Here is a 20,329-nt window from a genome sequence, read left to right as displayed (position 1 = left end):
GCCACGCGGCTTCTTCGATTCGGCCCCGTCCCGCATCTTCTTAACCACCACGTTTCCGCAACCCATCTGAATGGTGCACTGCTGATGACTAGCTCATTTGTTTTCACTGCCATCGAATCGGGCACAATTCTCGGCACTGTCGTAGTCGCTGGAGTTCTCCGACCCGGTCTACTTATACCGCCTACTCTCGCCCCCCAGGTGGCCCTTCTTGTCCCTATGCCGCACGCTCTGATAAAACCGCCACTCATACTCCTGAGCCGAACCGCCTATTCTCGTTCGCCTTCGCCCGAACGACGACAATCTCGCTCTCCCCAGCCCCGTCGCTCCTATTCGCCGACTCCTTTCGGACGCCACTCCCAGCCGGAAAACTAGACGATGCAGCGCCTCGAGGTGACGCTGCATTGCTCCATACGCCGCCAAATCCTCTACCGACGTTGCCCACTCATCTGAACCTTCTTGACGTGCACGTCGACGGTGTTACTGTGTCTGCTCTTATAGACACTTGGGCGCATTTGTCGGTATTGAGCGCTGACCTTCGTAACCGGCTGAAGAAAATAATCACGCCCGCCACGACGCTTCTTGTCCTTGTCGCTCATGGCGGAACAGCCCCCCCCCCCCCCCCCCCAATTGGTATGCGCGCTGCCCGCGTCTCCTTCGCCAATAGCTCTACTACCGCGCTATTCACAGTCAACGCCCACTGTCCCCACGACATCATCCTCGGCTTAGACTTCCTCTCCGCACATTCTGCTCTCATCGATTGTTCCGCCAGTACTCTCCGCCTTGACATGCCTGTTCTGGATCCCGCTGAACCACACCCCAGTTACCTCAGTTCCGTCGAATTTGTTCGCTTGCCACCTTCGGCACTGACTTACGTTGAATTAGTGTCATGCCCACCAGTCCCCGACGGTCACTACATCGCGGCTCCTATTCAAGACGTACTCCTTACACACGGAATCACAGTACCTCATATAGTTTTATTTATAACGGCGAATTGCGTCTGCCTGCCAATGGTCAATTTTGGCTTGACGACACAAGTGCTGCCACGCGGGATGTCTCTGGCCCAGCTTTGCTCGAGGATCACTCAGTAGCATCTACTGCAGTAGACGACAATTCAGCCGATCCTCCTCTACCATCGCAGTCGGTAACTCGTACCATCGCCGACTTACAGAAAATGATTGCGCCCGACATGCCGTCCGAGCACGCTCGTGAGGTCTACGGCGTTGTTTTCATACCACACTATTTTTGACTTTAACGCTCGTCCTTTGGCTCAAACGACAGATGTTAAACATCGCATTAATACCAGCGATGCCCCTCCTATTCATCGATGCTCGTATCGAGTGTCAGCGGCTGAGCGTCAAGATATTAAAGCCGAAGTTCGCAAAATGCTTCCCAAGAACATTATCGAACCGTCATGTAGTCCATGGGCGCCACCTGTTGTACTGGTAAAAAAAGAAGGATGGCTCATGGCGCTTTTGCGTGGATTATCGGCATCTTGACAGGGTTACCGAAAAGGACGTGTGTCCCCTACCTCAGATTGATGACGCCCTTGACTGCCTTTACGGTGCTCACTATTTCTCCTCTATTGACCTTCGCTCCGGCTACTGGCAGATTGCCGCGGACGATCTCGACCGCGAGAAAACTGGTTTTGTAACGTCCGACGGTCTTTATCAATTCAAAGTGACGCCGTTCGGTACGTTCGCTACTCACCTCGAGCGCCTCTCAGCAGTCCTGGACATTTTTCGTCGAGCCGTTTTGCAACTCAACGCATCGAAGTGCCAATTCGGCCGTCGCCAGATTACCGTCCTTGAACATATAGTTCACACCAACGGAGTGCAACCGGACCCAGGCAAGGTCCATGCTGTTACGCACTTCCCTGTTCCGAAGTGTGTCAAGGATGTGCGCAGCTTCATCGGCCTTTGTTCGTACTTCCGCCGTTTCGTGAAAAATTTCGCGGCCATAACACGACCACTAACCGAGCTTTTGAAAAAAGACGCCCCTTTCCAGTGAGGCGATAACGAGGCCTCTGCATTCTCGAATCTAATCGAGCTTCTCACAACGCCTCCCGTTCTGTCTCATTTCAATCCTTCTGCGCCTACCGAAGTCCAGGCTGATGCCAGCGGTACCCTGTATAATATTCATATAATGACACCCTATATCAAAATTTGTATGATTCGATGGGATCTTCTATCAAAGTTGTATTGTTCTCATTTGAATCCACATGATCATATATCATTTTCGTACCGATATACGTGTCTTTTCTCAAAGTCCAATTCAAGGCATGGTTCCCAAATGCTGCACTTATACATAATACGGAATTCGAACAAGTACGATCACTTTTTCGAACCGATCGCCACCACGCTAAACATCGTTCCTTGCCGCTCAATATTAGCTAACTTTTTATACGAAGAAATTGTCTCTTTGTACCGCATTCTTGACTTACATCACTCTCCTCTTTAATGCTTTAGGGGCTTCAATGTAATAATAAATGAAGTGATATAAAATCAGCTAGGATCATTCACACGCGTGTGTTTCAATGAAGAAGTCGGTACTTACATAATAGGCTCCCCATATCCAAGCAATCGAAAGAAGACAACTTGCACCACTGTATGAAATGGCAACCGCGCTAGATACAGTGCGAAGTGTGGGATCTGCGAACCAAAAATACAATGCATTTTCTGATAAGCAATACTTTCGTTTGCCCCACAAGATGCATGACAGACTTTCATTGGTAGCAACAAATAACTTGAGCCGTCTTAGAAGAGCTAAATCTTCAACATCTCCAAACCATTAAAGTGCGAGAGACATCTCGCAGGCTTGAGACATCTTGTAGCTTTCTTTTAGATTGCTCTGCCTCAGATAACATTGCATTCTAGAATGAAAAGCAATGCTATTTACGTAAAACCAGCTTTTAACGTTAGTGACAACTATATAACCTGTAAATTTTCTTTCTAGTCGTGTATATGTCAATAGATGCAACCAAATGCTCTTTTCCCTGTAAGAACTACCACCACTGGTGGCTTTGGACTTATTCTATATACGTATAGAATAAATAAACAAATCAGTTTCAGTTTCAGTTGACTATTCTTTCAAGATACATAGTTGGTTTTTAATAGTGTACAGGGGAGGTTCTCAAAGTCAAACGACTGCAGCGTGAGCTTCGATTAACGAGATTGGTACAAAATGATTCAATAACACAGCAGTGTAAAATTATGCAATAAATAAGTAAATAACAAGTGAACGATGTAGTGAAAAGGAATGCATTCGATTTTTATACAAGAAGCAATACGTGAAAAGAAATCGCACATTACCAATCTAAATTCTTATAACCTGCTTTATAAATGAAGTGCCCACTTTATATACAAGATAAGTTAAGACAACTACTTATACAAAATGAAATTTTTAAGTTCATATTTGAATACATGCAAGGATGATGATGATCTAGGAGCATGGGGTAAGTCATTCCACAGTTGAATCGGTGAGAAGGAGGAAGTCATTTTGCCATAATTCCTGTTGCATTTACGTAAGAGAAAGTTGTAATTACGGGCAAACCTATTGCTATTGATATTTGTGAGCAGCCTAGAATCTATTAATTGAAATGCGACCTATTTGTTAAGTAATTTAGACAGAGTGAGAAGTAAATGAAATTTAAACAAGGCCAGAAGGAAGGATGAAGTTAGACTGAAGGAGTGGAGCAGCACTAGAGTAGAAAGAACTGTTGGTAATAGTTAGTAATAGTAATGGCCTGGTTCTGAATGTGCTGTATGGAGGAGAGGTGACATTTATATGTATTTCCCCACGTAGTAAAGCCATATGTTAGGTGACAACGTATGAAAGCAAAGTATAAAAACAATAAGGAGTGAACAGAAAAATATGGAAGAGATTTAATGACAGCTCTTATACCAAAAGCAGTTTTTTGCCCAACATAAGCAATATGATTATGAAACTTCAAATTAGGGTCTAATTTTCTGCCAAGGAAAGTTACACAATCGGACGCTGGGACTAAATGATGGCCTCTGGATCAATTTTGAAAATCCTGCCGACTTATCTATTTATTTGAACATACATACATGCGCTCCTGTTGAGACAGCATAATGAAAGATGTCCAGCATACACTGATGTTTATATGTGGCTTCTTTCTTTTATGTCTTCAGATCACTCGGGTTTTCTTTAGTATTATTCCAGCGCCATTATTCCTGGGTGAGACCTGTTTATGTTGCGGTTTATGTGCCTTACACTCGAGACCTCAGCCAGGACACGAAGGATGACGTGTTTGCAATCAAGCATCACTGCGATATTGCAGCAAACAAACTTGGGAATTTAGACTGAAGCGCGAAGCAACGACAGGGACAGCCTGGTTCAACGTTACGCTAGGGCTCCTCAAATGGTGTACCATCTAACCGCATGCGTGAGCGCACTCAAGTACGCCATAATTCATGGCATACTTAAAACCTTTAACACGCTGAGTAAGGCATCTGGTGGCATCCCGGCGGCGCCATTGTGCTGCCCGCGCTCTCACGCAAGTTTAAAGGCCCGCAAATCTGTGGCACAATTTGCTAGAAAGAGATGAGCTTGCGCTCACAAAACCACGGACGGTAAAGCGGCGATATGGAGCATCGCTTGCATCATTACTAAAAAATGTTGCAGCAACTCTCTGGGTGGCCTTTGTTGAGGTAACTTCGCTATGTAATTCTCCCGAGAAGAGCCTGAACACGTTTTTGTCAAGGGTGCCAACAACCTTTAAAAAAATGAAATAATGTATAGTCGCACCCATAGACAGACCACTCTCCGCGGATTTTACACCCTTACGCTCGAGGAGTGCGTGGCCTGTAGTCACGAATAAATGGTACATAACTTAAAGAATCATTTCAATCGCCATCTTGCCTTTGCTTAACAGTACACGGACAAATCAGGTATACTTGCACTTACGAAAACACAGTCGAATAATGGGAAAGATTGGCTGATGTCCATCTACTTCACTGTTTTACTGCCTTTTTTTTACTATCAATGGCAGTAATATTGATGTTGATATTAAGTAAGGAAGAATAATTAACCTCGGGACCAGCGCATTCTTACAGATGCACCCAATTAGACATCTACCTTCGTGCGAACGGCACTTTCGTTGCTCCGTAGACAACCAAGAAAATTTGTATACTGTCAAAACAATATGATTTTTGAAAGAAACAGGCAAAATAACGAAAGACTTGCTGTTTAGGGCGCTTTAAGTCATTTGAAAACACCGGTAATATCAATCAGTATCGTTTCATTACACATAGAATATGATGCATCTGCATTATAAATGTAGGAGGAGGTCAATGGTACAAGAATGAAGCAACTGAATGTGACACCTCCAAGAACATATAGCTCAATCGTTTATTGAATGCAGCGTCAATAGCAAAATAATAAGAAACAACAACGTTTCTATGCTACGTGAGCAATACAAAAATGCACAAGCGGAAAGAAAGCGCTGAGACTGTGCTTCAGTATTTAAATAGTCCTATGCTTCGTAAGGTAAGTTGGTAATGAGTTCCGAAAGTCATAGAACACTTTGAATAAAACTTGGCACGCTAGTCTTGGTCAATGAGAGCCAATGGTTATTGTTGGAATGAAATCGCGCAGGCCGGGATTGGGGAACGGTGGGTGTCCAGAATTGGTGTAACAGGAAGTGTTCTATTGATGAAATTGTGCGCTGGAATACGTAGTGACTACTCGTGAATCTTCGTCACAAATGCTGCGTGCACGTAGAAGTGTAGAGACTAATATCCGTCGGATTTGTGATCGTAATAACGTGAGGTGCTTAGTTTTGAATCTGTTACAATTAGTGTAAGCCTGAGGCGTAAGTATTACCCAAGAAGGAAATACAATAATTATTATGACTGTTAAAATTATAGCAAAGAGATAAGAGTATTGCCGATGTAAAGTATAAGCCAACTTTATTGAGTGCCCAAAAGCCATAGGCTGTTTTGTTACTACTCAGTAAGCACGTAGATAACGTACGAAATGTTTCGCGAGTTGGACTGCTAGAAATTTAGCGGGGTCAGAGGCAACAATAACTCTAGTCAGAGGAGCGGGGATACGTATAAGAAATTTTTCATGGGAAAGCATTATATGCCCCATTAAGCCAAATTCCATCGTAGTCGGCACGACTAAAATATGGCAGCAAAAACGACCAACGGCGCAACCAGTAAAAATACGCCAAATATGCTCGTGTTCACGTCAAATTTCTTAGGGAGGTTACTGAAAACAAAGCAAATTAATGGCTTCAGCAAAAAATTCGGTACATCTAGGTCATGGCGGGAATCCAGCCCGGTCCTCGGGGATGCGATAGAGCCCGCTTCCCCAAACAAGGCTGCGACGTTGCTGTTCTGGCTGACCAACGGTGTGCCTACTGCGTGCGTCATGGCACACGTTGCGTTGCAGCCATCTGGGTGACTAAACACGTGACTTAGTGCGTGCATCATTGGTCACGTGATGGTGCAGCCAATGAAGAGGAGGTGGTGCCATGTCATCAGTGTATAAAATGACCGCGTTCGATACGTACCGAGGTCTACAAAAGTTGCACTGTGTCTTCATTCCTACGCGTAGCCACTCCCAAGTGCGCCGAATTTTCGGCGTTCTTCATAAGTACGTTCCTTCAGATGTGGTTCAAAAGATTCTCTCCATGATACTCAGTTTATATAACAAAATATATCTGTGTACTTGGGTATAAAATGTTAATATCGTCAGCATAAGGTGTACAGCTAAGAGATGTTGAACATCCAAGTAAGTCACAAACTTCAAATAACAATAAAGGTTGTCCTAGTTCAGTAGGTGGTGAAATACCAGTATGAGTTTTTAAATGGTGAGAATCACAAATAAACCCACATTTCTTCGCATCAAGTAGTGTAGTTAGGCTTTAGTCTTAAGCGTGCACCAGTGATCTCAATGATCTTTAGTTTGGTAAACAGTTCTTATGGACAAAATTAAAATCACTTCTTTAAATGTAAAAAAAGCAAAATGTTCTGTCGCAACCGAACATTTAGGATTGTCAGTTGAAGCTCTTAATGTGAGTTCAGTAGAAAATTGTTCTCTAAAACCAAATTGCGCTATGACAAGATGTCGCACTTGACAATCTAATCTGGTAGCCATTCGTTACGAAATGCTCGATTATACAAGAAAAACAACCTGAATGATAGCCATAGGTTGATAGTTCCATTTAGCCCGTGTATCGCCACGCTAAGAAAAGCTCAAATGACATTTTCTTTTTCGACGTCCGTCTTCTACACCTGAAATACGCCTGCCTTAACTACTTCATATGTGATGTGGGTAAATGGATTGCAATGTAAGTCAGCCCTCAGTTTTATATGAGAAGAATCAAAATTTCCAAGGCCGCGCCTTACTCCGCAGGTAAACGGCGATTGTTAAGAAACTTGTCTGTTAAGAAAGATGTCTCAGCCTATAAAAAATTGGCAGCAAAAACATTAAGGGGCCGAAGCATCTCGCCTCTTACACCACAAAGTATAGTATGACCATCTAAAGAAAGTCCACTTCACGACCAAGGCGGTTCTCTGAAGAAAGGCTCAGAACAGGTACGTTAACACCAACATCATTGTAGACACGTCATCTCATAACCCTTCCACTTTGTTTCGCAGCATTGTAACTGGTAGAGGCAGGTCTTATGTAGTTCAATACATCAAGCTATAATTGCGCCTAATCTATTGTGAGCATTAGCCAGCAGGCTACTTGACGACAGGCATTTACACATGGAAATATATACAGGAATACACATTAATCATACAAGATTTCCGCCCTAGAAAACATAGCTGTTTCCTTGGGACCGGCCTTTAAAGTGATATGTGCACCACAAACGAAGATTGTGCTCATGTAGGTTGCATTAGGAAAGCCTGGTGATTTTAAATTTTCCTGGTAAAAAAACTGTTTTGCTGCCCGAGCGCTGACGACAATGAAATGAATCCTATTTCTGCTAGAAAAAGTTTCTTCGCAAAATAAGGTTGACGCACCTTTCGTGGAGTTTGTCAAATCCGCGTATTCGTTAGCTCCGAAAGAAAAAATTTATAAGCCTACGGCACAAAGAATATTTTCTACAAACTACAGGTAATTAGCATTGTATGGCTTTATTGATTGATTTGCATCCTATCCACTGTCCATCAAAATCCCTTTGTGCTAAAGGCTAGGAACATGCAAAAGCAAGGCTGAGCCTGAAGCACTTCTTTTGACTGGATCACATTTATTCATATTCGGGATCACTTTTAATCATATTTGTCAAGTAGAAGTAAATTTATTGTGCTTCCATTTAAGTAAAAGACACTGCCGATTGTGATAATGCACAAAGAGTGCTAATTGATTGCGTTTTTTAGTGAAAGCAGACTGCATCTGCAAACAACCAGAGTCATTCCTATTCTCAAATAAACCTCCCACTAGTCACTCGAACTATAGGCTGTATTCACGCAAACATTTTTGAGTAAAGAAACAAAATCAGCACCGGCCAGTTTGGTTGAGATTCAGGTATCTTGCTATTTCTTAGGCGGGGTACGCATGTATTCTCAGTGCCTACCATGTGCAAACCAAGCGCCACATAACAACGCTGACACAACGCCGAAGTGGAGTATAAGACAGCGAAACAAGCACGAAACTTGCAATCACAGTATGCTCAGTGTGGCATGTCCTCCTATGTGGAATAATTTTTTGCGTCATTTAATGCGACATCTATGAAAAGCTGTAAGTTATCCATGTTGCAATACAAAATTTGGTTAGTCTAGCACAAACAAGTGTATACTGGCATTATCACTTACATATTATATGAATTTTCTCAACAGCATTTGCCCCTTTTCATATGACGCGATATAAACCTCTGCAAGTTAATATAGAATGATCATACAGAAGCACAGGTACATAAAGCATGGACACAAGGAGAATGAGAAGGACGGTGTTTGTACTACTTTCGTTTCTGGTGGATGTGCGGGGTACATGCTACCACTCCCAGATCGAACAGTCTACAGGCCCAGTACGAAGTCCGGTCGAGCTGACTCCCGTGCACGTACGGACAAGCCGCTGACTTCAAGGACTGCCCCCTGAGCATGAGCATTTACCCAGTCAAGTCAGCAGGATGATTACATCGGTTCCATCTTCTACCTCGAGCGCGCGGACCTAGGTCGTCCTATACCAGCCGTGAATCCCCACATCCTTCCATGGGGACACCTTCGAGGACACCTCGATCACTTTCAGCGTGTCGCAGAATTCAACGGCTGGACTCCAGAGCGCAAGCTACGCAATGCCTACTTTGCCCTCGAGGACTATGCGCTGACATGGCTTGAGAACCGTGAGGCGGCCCTATCGACATGGGACGAATTCCGACAGCAGCTAATCTGCACATACGCCAGCCTCGATTGCAAGAAGCGAGCTGAATCTGCAATTCAGGCGAGAGTACAGAGGCCGAACGAAAGCGTCGCAATGTTTGTTGAAGATATGTGCCGACTTTTCCGACGCGCAGATCCGTCCATGCCGGAAGAAAAGAAGCTCAGGAACTCGATGCGCGGTGTCAAGCAAGAGTTATTCGGTGCCCTAATACGCAACGCACCAAAGACCGTTGCAGAGTTTCTCCCGGAAGCTATATCAATAGGAAAGGCACCACAGCAGCGAACATGGCAGTACAACCGCGACGTGTCGACCCTATCGCGTGACCCTCTCGCTATACCCTTGGACAATACCGACGCCTTGCCGGAGCTCATTAGGCTTGTTCGAGAAGACCTCCAAAAGCTTCGTGTGGCTCCAGCGTCGGTACAGCGACTCGCTCTGGCTGAGGTCGTCCTGGAGGAAATCAGGCAGGCAGTCCAAGTCCCAGAGCGAAGCGAGACACCACAGCCCGAGGTATGGCAGCCATAACCTCGCATGTTGTATGCGGGAGCTGCGCGAATTCGTTATCACCGATTTTTCACCATGTAAGCGACGTCCCGGCTTTCATGGTGTGCGCGCCGTTCACCAAGCAACTGCCGACTTCAGACCTCGCCGAACGCCATTCATGGCTGAAACATGACCACTCCGCAAGAGCGACGTATGGCGCACCGCAGACCGGAGGCCCTTGTGTTTTCATAGTTGTGAAGCCGATAACCTCTACAGGGCACCCAGCCGAGCTCCGTAGATTTTCACTGAACGCGCCGTGCCCGCCCAATGGTGAACGGCCCGTCGAGATTGAAGCATACCTTGAGGACGGAAGGATCTCGTTTGCCCCGCGATTCCCTGAGCCCCGGTCACCATCAACCCCCCGAAACAGGTCTTCCAGCCCCCTCTTCCCGCCGAGAGCAACGAGGCGTCGCTCACCCAGCTCTGCCTCCCGGGAAAATTGAGTCCAGCGACCTGCGGAGGTGAGGTCGCTGACGTTGGGAACACTGAAGATCCCCCACTGCGACGGCCACGATATGACGTAATTCAGACGCCGAGAAAGCAGTGTAGTTCCGTGTCAGTAGCCTTCAACGTACCAGTTACAATAGATGACCACGAAGTCACGGCGTTAATCGACACGGGTGCGTACACATCTGTTATCAGCCAGAATCTCGCCCGTGTACTGAACAAAGTTCCGACGCAATGGACCGGAACTCAGATTCGTGCTGCAGGAGGGCATCTCATAACTTCAATGGGCCGGTGCACGAAACGAGTCAACGTTCGGGGCTTCACGTACATCGGCGATTTCGTCATTCTTCCTGAATGTTCAAAGGACCCTATACTCGGCATGGATTTCCTTCAGCCGAACGGTGCCATCATCGACCTGCAAGAGTCTAGAGTCAGCTTCGCTACTACGCAAGCCATAGCGAACAGTAAAATGACAACGACCATGACATCGCGCTTCGCGTAGCTGACGATCACGTGACGTTGCCACCCAAGAGCATCGTGCTTACTCTTGTCCGATGCGACATGGAGGACTGAAGCAAACATGCCCCTGCTTCTTGAGCACCACATTTGTATAGCCAGAGGGCTTCTTCAGGTGCGAAACAAATGTTCAGTAGTTTTGCTAACAAACTTTAGCAACGAGTATCGGCATGTACCGCGAGGAACAACAATCGAATTTCTATGCGAAATCACACCTGTTACTGACATTGCCGCACTGGAAACCCCATCGTCTTAGCAATCTGAGTTACCAAGCCTAAAAGAACGGATTCACATTAACGCCACTCTTCCAGACCATCACAAATACCGTCTACTGAGTCACGTGAATGAACTTGCGGACTGTTTTTAAACGTCATCCAAAGTGCGGCGCTCGTCCATCACAAAGCATCACATTATTACGGACGGCTCTGCACGTCCTGTTCGTCAGCATCCTTACAGAGTGTCTCCAGTGGAAAGGGCAGCGATTAAGCCTCAGGTGAAAGAGGTACTCCAAGACGACGTGATCCAGCCGTCCACCAGCCCGTGGGCTTCCCCTGTAGTCTTAGTCATAAAGAAAGACAACACACTACGCTTCTGTGTAGATTATAGAAAGTGGAATCGTGTCACCAAGCGCGATGTTTATCCACTGCCACACATCGACGACGCATTGGATCGTTTACGACATACCAAGCTTTTTTCTTCGTTAGATCTTAATTCAAGGTGCTTGCAAATCGAAGTTGATGAACAGGATCGTGAAAAAACAGCGTTTGTGACACCTGACGGGCTTTATGAGTTCAGAGTTCTCCCCTTCGGTCTCTCCTCCGCACCTGCCACCTTTCAGCGGTGGATGGATACCTTGCTTGCTGAACCCAAATGGCAAACCTGCCTCGTATACTTGGACGACGTCGTCGTTATCTCGAGCACGTTTGACGAACATCTCGCACGACTCATGTGCTGGCTTGCCAACCACAAGGATCTTTCAGGTAGACTAGCACGTTGGAGGCTGCCCTTACAAGAGTACGACATTACAGTTGTCTACCGATCTGGAAGGAAGCACAGTGACGCTTACTTTCTGTCACACGCACCACTCCCTACGACTTCATCGGACCCTCACCATGACTTGCCATTTGTCGGCGTTATTGACGCCATAAAGATGGCTGAGCACCAGCGCGCTGGCCGCTTATCGAGCACCCTCAAGCAGTTGAAGATGTTTTACCCCGCTTCCTCGTGGGCGGCTTATCATCATACTACTTGCACAACAACGTCCTTTACAGTAAAAACGGCGGAAGCGGTCCCAATACGTACTTCCTTGTCGTGCCGACGGCGCTGCGCCAAGACATATTGCAAGCCTGCCATGGTGAGCCATGCGCAGGACACCAGGGATTCGCTAAGACATTAGCAAGGATACGACAGAAGTATTACTGGTCCCGGCTTTATTCTTCCTTGCAACGGTACGTGAAGACCTGCCGCGATTGTCAGCGCCGCAAGAAACCACGAATAAAACCGGCTGGCTTTCTCCATCCAGTGGACCTTCCTCAAGCACCGTTCGAACAAATAGGAATGGGTCTACTTGAGCCATTCCCATTGACCTCTTCGCGCAACAGATGGATAGTCGTCGCTACCGACTGCTTAACCCGGTACGCCGAAACGGAAGCTATTCCGCAAGCAAATTCACAGCAAATGAAGATACTCGCAAGCAAATGAAGTGGCCAAGTACTATGCACACTTCATCGTCCTACGACTTGGTGCACCGTCTGTTCTCACCACCGACCGCGGTGCAGCATTTACAGCGGAACTTCTGCAGGACGTTCTCCAGCTGACGAATAGCTCCCACCGCAAGAGCACTGCATATCACCCTGAAACCAATGGATTAACGGAACGTCTGAACAGAAGGCTGGCCGATATGCTCTCCATGTATGTCGACGTAGAGCACAAGACGTGGGACGAGACTTTACCCTATGTGACTTTCGCGTATAACACTGCTGTACACGAGACTACACTGTTTACGCCGTTCGAACTTGTATACGGACTCCACGTCACGTCAACACTTGACGCCATGCTACCTCTGGCTGATAATAGCCCGATCCGCGAACACGTGGAAGGGTCCGTACAAAGAGCCGAAGAGGCACGCCAGCTTGCTCGGCATCGTATCCGGAGCCAACAGCATACCGACACCCTTCGACACAAACAGGATCGACCCGACGTCCATTATAATACCGGCGCCTGCGTGTGGGGCTGGACGCCCGTCTGTCACCACGGACTCTCGTGAAAGTTGATCCGCCAGTATTTTGGTCCCTACAAGGTTACGCGCCGCCTCAGTGACGGGACTTACGAAGTCGTCCCCTACAGTTCTGACCCCGGTTCGCTCCGTCATCGACCTCGCGCTGAAGTTGTTCATGTAGTGTGCATGAAACCATACTATGCGCGTACGTGAACGCCGAGACGCACCTGAGGAGCTCCATTTCTTATGTCGCTGAAAGCACTTTTTGACGCGACCGAGACGGTCGCTGTTCGCATGGGGGGCAATCGACAAAAAGATGTGGGGCTCCTGCACCGCAGGACGGCGCGCGCAAAGGTCGGCGCCATGAAAGACGATGAAGTGCGTAAGCTGCACGCTCTTCTTCTGGCCCGCCATTAAAGAGAAGCATACATTGTGCAAGACTATGTCTCCAGTCTACGTTACACGTTTGTTTTGTATTTCTGTTCTCTGTGCACACCTTTTGTTACCATGGTCTCCCGCTTTACATGTTCCCCAATATTTCATTAGCAATGTACAAGTAAGGACTCTTAAGTACACGCTCATTTTAGTTTTCATTCTACCGTTTTTCGTTCGCGGAATACGCGCACGAACAACTTTAAAGTCTCTCGAATGCAGAGTAGGACATTTATTGTCATTATCATTGTTAATGTAATGCACCCACATTGCAGGGGTTGGCGGTTCATATGTATGTCCGAACTGTAAACAGTCCATTGAAAGGAGAATAGGACACTTAGGGCAATTATCCCTCTAACGGTATTTTCATCCGAAATTCAATGACTGGCTGTCTATCTGTCTTTCCACGTCTTTATGGTTTTCCCGCAAACGTAGGTGACTGCAAGTGACTGGAATACCAACTTGGGTTACGACGTATGTGCCACTCAATATCTACCATTCTTCAGGGAACCTCGCTGAGGAAAACTTGTGTCACTGGTTATGTGCCCCTCTTCAATAAAGCTCTATTGTGCTGACTTGTATTACTAGGTATGTGCATCTGAATATGCGCCATTCATGAGCGCAATTCGTCGACGCCGACTTGTGTCGCTGTGTGTGTGTTTCTGAATATGTGAAACTGTTCAGTGAACCTCTTTGAAGCCAAGAGTTCACTGCTAATTTGCCGCCCTTAAATGAATTAATTAGACAACAACTTGGCACACTGGGTATGTGCTTGAAGAGGCCAGGCTCATAGAACACAAGCGCGTGTTATGGTAAAAGGCAGCCTCTTATATATACTGCAGCAAAGAGTTCTTTCCGTGATCAAGGGCGCCAACATAATGACATGCCAGAGTACAGTGTGACGAGAGGTTGACCGGCGGCATGAAGTACTTGAAGGTGATGTCGCATGGGAGGCAAAAGACGAGGGGGCAAAGGACGATGTAGGAAAAGGGCTTTCTACGCAAACCGGCCTGAGGTTGTCAATGAACAGGACAGTGTTGGGATCATTGACAGAGGTTGTGAACGTCTCATTGCAACTACAACGAGAAGAAAGGGCGTTACCTGAGGAGCCCAATTTTTATTAGTCATATCATAAGAAGCCAAAACTGACAATAAGGACAACATAGGGAAATTAGTTGTGCTTAATTATTGAAATAAAGTAACGATAAATCGATGGAATCAAAAGTGGATGAAGAAACCAGTTGCCGCAGGGGGAAAACGATGCCACAACCTTCGCATTACGCGTGAGATGATCTTCCAACTGAGCTACCGCGGTGCCATTTCCCCATCAATTTTCTTGGGTATTTATGTTTCCCAGTAGAACACTGGGAGTGTTAGCCACCGCCACCACTCACAAACCTTGGCAGCGGATGTGGAACGTCCTTTATGCCGTAGGCGTTACAAGAACGTGATCTATTTGGGTGAATGCAAACGGTCAATAGACCCAGACATGCTACCTGATTGCATCAACGTTGCCGGATTCGAGATCCTCGTTATGACCGATTGCCTTTACCCAGAAAGGTCACGTTCTCATGACGCCTGCAGCAGAAAGGATGTTCCGCATCCGCCGCCAAGGTTTTTGACAGGTGGCGCTCGCTAACACTCTCGGGGTTCTACTAGACATCATAAATACCAAAAAAAGTGGATGAGGAAATGGCACCGCGGTAGCTCAATTGGTAGAGCATCGCACGCGTAATGCGCAGTTTGTGGGATCGTTCTCCACCTGCGGGAAGTTGTTTTTTCATCCACTTTCATTTCCATTGATTTATCGTTTCTTTATTTCATTTAATAAGCACAAGTTTTTTCGCCTGTGTTGCCCTTGGTGTCAGTGTTTATTGGCTTCTTATGATATGACTAATACAAATCGAGTCCCACGGGTAACCGCCTTTCTTCTCGTTTATTACATAACGAGGGTCTCGAGTCTGGCAACATTCATGCTTCAGGTAGCATGTGTGGGTTTATTGACCGGTTGCCTGAAACGGTACGCCGCAAATTGCGCACAAGTGGGTAACGGTCTGGCACACTACCATTGTTGACCATATGGTAATCTCCTCACGGCCGGGGGTACGCCTTGGGCACCACGTACAGTGGTGGTGCGTTAGGTGCGTTAGGGCTTAAGGAAAGGAGCCCGATCTCAAGTTCGAGCATGTGATCGTTCGAGCATGTAAGTCGCCGCGTGCGATCTTGCAGCGATCAGGTTGTAGACGACGAGCTTGAGCGTGGACGGCGGGCCTGTTGTGATGATATGGCTAGTGACAGCTTGTTTGACTGGCAAAAGGAAGTTGGCCGGTCGAAGAGGGAATGGGAATCGCTCATGCAGATTTATGAAAACTCACTTCGGCAATGCGTTGTTGACCGCTAGACGTGGAACTCGCGAGGCTATAGCAAGCACAGAAAGGTGTGTCGTAGCATCAACGAGGCGTTTGCATTTGATGTCAACTAAGAGATTGTAGTGGCACAGGAGATCCGCACCCGTGGTGGCGTTGGCAACAACAGCAATTAGAAAATTCAATCAGAATGTCCTTCGGAGGCTCATGTTGAGGGACAGTGCTAGTTCCCTATAGCTGGCAATGGGGGTCTTATGGGGAGCTTGTATTCATGATTAGACTTGGCGGCGCTTGCGAGTTACAGTTGAGGGTGGGATGACACTGGCGTAAGCGCCAGTTTCCGCAAGAAAATGTGGGCCTGTGGTTTTGTCAGTCACGAAGACTAGGCGGCTGACTTCGGTACGAGCAGGACTTGCCGATTTTATTGGTGCTGCGGGGAGTTTCTCTGAAAACGACTGCGTCCTGTGCACTTTCGCGTTGCGCTACCGAAGGTACGATGCTATCAGCATTCACCTTGTCGGGATGATGACGGCGAACGGCTGTGCGAGAAAAAGCGGCTGCGCGATGAATAGCAATGGCGTTGAGTAGATAGAGCGGCGATCTCGTCTAACAGTTTGCAAATCTTCTCGCGCAATTCATCAAGCAGGCTTTGCACGAAGGGCGAGTGTGGCGTTATGGATGCATCTGAACGACCCACGAGTGAGACCACTGGACTTCTTGCGTCCATGTCGGAGTCGAGAAGGTGGGCTAGCCGCGAACCGCGAACTGCTAGCGGTCCTGAGAAGCATGCGGGCGGGGGTTAGTAAACGTTGTAGGAACAATTCTCGAAGCAAATTTGATCGAAGGTGGTTGTCTTGTCTCCATGGAGCTATTGAAAACGGCGCAAGACCTGCGAAAGTTTTCGATCCCCGTACTCTTCAGTTTGGAGAAACTGGTGTAGCCGTCGCTGTTCCGACACTGTCGTGCGTGTGACAAATTCCCTCGTGAGGATGTCGAAAGGGTCTGGTGCCGGCGTTGAAGGATGAGGTAGAGAAGATCGGTGGCAATCTCTGGCGGCGTTGAGGATACGAGATGGTTTAATGTTTGAGTGCGACGTGACTTGCGCGACGACGAACGGGCGGTTTACTTGAGTGATCCAGAGTTGTAGGTCCGTTGGCCAGTACTCGGGTAACCTCAGCAAAATAGCAGCCACGTCGCGCTGTGCTGCTGGGTTGTTCGATAGCTGTCATCCGTGACGGTGGTTCCGTGCTGGACATCGGAAGCATTGCGGCCGTCGTCAGCCATGTCCGCTGTCCATGGTGACCAATGTTGTGGCGTGCAATATTAGTGAGGAAGGTTGGCCACGATAAGCAAAGCTACTCGTAATAAAGTGATAAAGTAAATGTGCGGATAGTTTCATGATCTTATTTATGTGATTTGAGATGAAGAAACGCGAAACTATACTGTTATGACAATGTCCTTCAAGTTTTAAATATAAAGATGCGCCATAAATTTCACTACCCTAAACTTAAAATTACCAGGCGTCCTTAGCTATCGCCTAAAAGAGGCGAAGGCGCTTTGTAAAGACTACTGTTTTCACCTTAATCAAGCCTAATCCACCTTAAGACATCTTAATTACATTGATTCACTTTGATCCGCCCAAATCCACTATAATGTACCTTAATCCTCTTTCACTCACCTTGATCGACCTTTATATACACCCTAATCCGCCTTTTTCCTCTTTTATATGCTCTAATCCACCTTAATTAACTGACCTTAATCCACTTTAATCTAATCACTAATCAATAATTAATTACTTTGCTCATCATAACTCAGCACTCATACATGGCCGGGCATGCTCCGGTTCGCTTCTGACCTTCGTTGGGTCAAGTGATGTTTTCTGTACCTCACAACGCGACCTCGAAGCAGCGATTTAAGGCTTTCGCCCTAATATATAAATATTTAGAATATTTAGCCTATAGACTGCTTTATTCTTTTTTTTTTAGAACATGCCTGTCCACCTGGTTAGACAATTCAAATGCAATGGCGTCAATTGAGTCAATATTGTAGGCTTCTTTTTCAGTGCACGAAGTAAGGTAAGAGACGTCCTTGTAAAATAACAAAAAGGTCATATTTGTGTGTGAACTCCAGTATTGGCAGTTTCGGATAAAAAAAACGAAGCACTGAAAGACAGAAAGGTCTAATGGTGCGCTGATGCTCATTGGGCAGTGTTGAACAAAATGCACAGGCACATTGTCGTTGGCAGCTTCTGCTCCTAAGCACCAATAACAGCACTATGGGAACTACACGATGTGTGGCAACACTTGTGTGATGAAGAGCGTCGCCAGCAGGCATTGCATATTGTCACCTATTATAAAGATGTACAGAGCGATTGTGCAAATTTTGGAATGCCAAAAAGGCTGGTGAGGGCATCAGCCCATGATTCGATAACTTTTGCCCAGCAAAACAAGCAACACGGACAACACAGCGACGGCGGCGAGCACAGTCTCGATAGTCGAAATGTGCCCAACCCGTACATGCCAGCGTAATCGCTGTCGCTCACGTGCGTTCCTGAATTTACACCAGTATATTCGCAAAACATATACCGTGGCAGTGCAGGAAAGATACGCACGCAAAGAGCGCGAAAGGTGCAGCCGTCCTGGACATAGTGTCACATTCTCGTTTCCGTTAGTTTTGTGGTGGGGAATAGAATACGTACACACGTTAATTCCCACGACAAGACATAAAATACATCACTCATTGTTACCTTCAATCTACTTTTATGGTTTTCGTGGTCGAGTTGGGAGAAGCGGGATGCCGTTGTAGGAGGACACTACGCTGCTTCAGTATATGTTCCATGAAATGTGAAGCGGTGTGAAATGCGGCCAAAATATTCGGCATCGTGACACGTGTGCAAACGCTTCCTCTTGAGTCGCCAGCCGCTATATTCGCTTATCGCAGGTAATAAGATTAAACAATGATTATTTCGCTTTACCACCCACTTCCCCCGATTGGCGAGAACCTTGAAGACAGTTCCGATACAAGAAGGTGTGCGTTGTGGCCCAATGAAAACATGGTAACAGTGGTTAGACGGTGAAGAAAGAAAGCCGTTTCAACCAATGTGGACGTGAAAGCAGACAAGGTCCACGTGTTCCGTATCTGTACTGGAATTGGGGCTCTAAACTGGATGCAACGCTGGATAATTTGCATTTTTTGCTTGCTTCCATTGTCAGGTCTGGTGCATTTTTGCTCCACCGTTAATTTCTTTTAATTACTTTCACTTCCATATTTGGAGCTTTACACGCACGTATTTCCATGTTCTCATTATTAGCGTCGTCGTTACTTGAGAAGCCTTCTTTTTTTTTTATAATAATAATAATAATACTTTCTTGCGCCAAGTATTGAAAAATGTACAAACATCCGGCCTGCCAAAGCCTCATTGGGCTTGAGTGGCAGAGCCCGACAGGCAGCGGAAGCACGCAGATAAACACACAGGCATGAAGCACATTAAAAATTGTGGAACATCAAAGTTAGTAGAGTGGCAAAATAAAAATAGACACGGAACTCAAGTTACATATAAAAAACATATCAGAATAAGTAGCGAGGAAGGAAAACAAAATAGCATGACAATACTCAGATCAGTGCAACAAATACTGCAGTAACCAGTGAATTCACAGGATTCATTTGACAGGTGGTGGAGCATGTGTGTACAACGTCGTACACCCACTAAGTAGCGTATCGCAGCATCTTTTTTATTTTATATTTAGTTTTTTGCCCGGCGAACACTTGGAGGCAACCTATTGAAGTAAAAGGGAACGTAAAAATCTCTGACTCGCTTTCCATATCTTGTAAACCGTCGGGGAATACAAAAAGCTTCCTTCGGTCGAAGAGACCGTGTGGAACATACGGAATCTTGTAGTGACTAAACCAAAAATGTTTCAGGACAATAGTTTCCATCAAAAGGCGATCAAAATCAGGTAGCGAAAATACCTTAAAAACATCAGAATTGATGAAAAGGCCAGGTAAGCAGATACTGGAGATACTGCAGTGTATGGTGCAGAGTGGTTAAGTTTGCACTTTGCGGCTATTTACACCCATTCTGTTATCTTTACCTAACGGCGATAAATTCTCTCGTCTTGTCACCTTGAAACCCACATTTGGATAGCTTTGGGCATTTTCCCAGGGAACGTTTCGACAATATTGTCCAACGCTGTCGCAATTTCGTACAAATTATCACTTATCGGTGACGGATTCATAATTGGAACTATAGCACTCTGAGATTGTGCTTTTTGCCATCTATAATAATTGAATAGGCATACAAGGAATGCCAAAGTACAGCAAAAAATTTCGCCACCGCACCACCTTTCCAGAATTCTTTCAGACGGCTATCTGCAGCGTCGATAATACAGGACATTAGTCGTTTTGCCCAAGCTAGTAGAGATGAAGCAACTGCTAACATTAGGCAAGATTCAAA

General features: G+C 46.2%; 1 protein-coding gene across 6 annotated transcripts in view; it reads right to left on the bottom strand.

The window, feature by feature from the left end:
• Positions 1 to 20,329, bottom strand: part of LOC129381972 (uncharacterized) — a 227,328-nt gene that overhangs the window by 204,177 nt on the left and 2,822 nt on the right. For all 6 annotated transcript variants that reach the window (XM_072284862.1, XM_055065289.2, XM_055065290.2 and 3 more), the window contains one exon: positions 2,554 to 2,648. In XM_072284862.1, the coding sequence (XP_072140963.1) occupies positions 2,554 to 2,648 (95 nt within the window). The remainder of the gene's footprint in view (positions 1 to 2,553; positions 2,649 to 20,329) is intronic.

Source organism: Dermacentor andersoni, chromosome 10, assembly GCF_023375885.2.
Source record: "Dermacentor andersoni chromosome 10, qqDerAnde1_hic_scaffold, whole genome shotgun sequence".
NCBI lineage: Eukaryota > Metazoa > Arthropoda > Arachnida > Ixodida > Ixodidae > Dermacentor > Dermacentor andersoni.
Note: the sequence above shows the minus strand (reverse complement) of the source record. Positions and strands in the feature narration are given on the sequence as shown.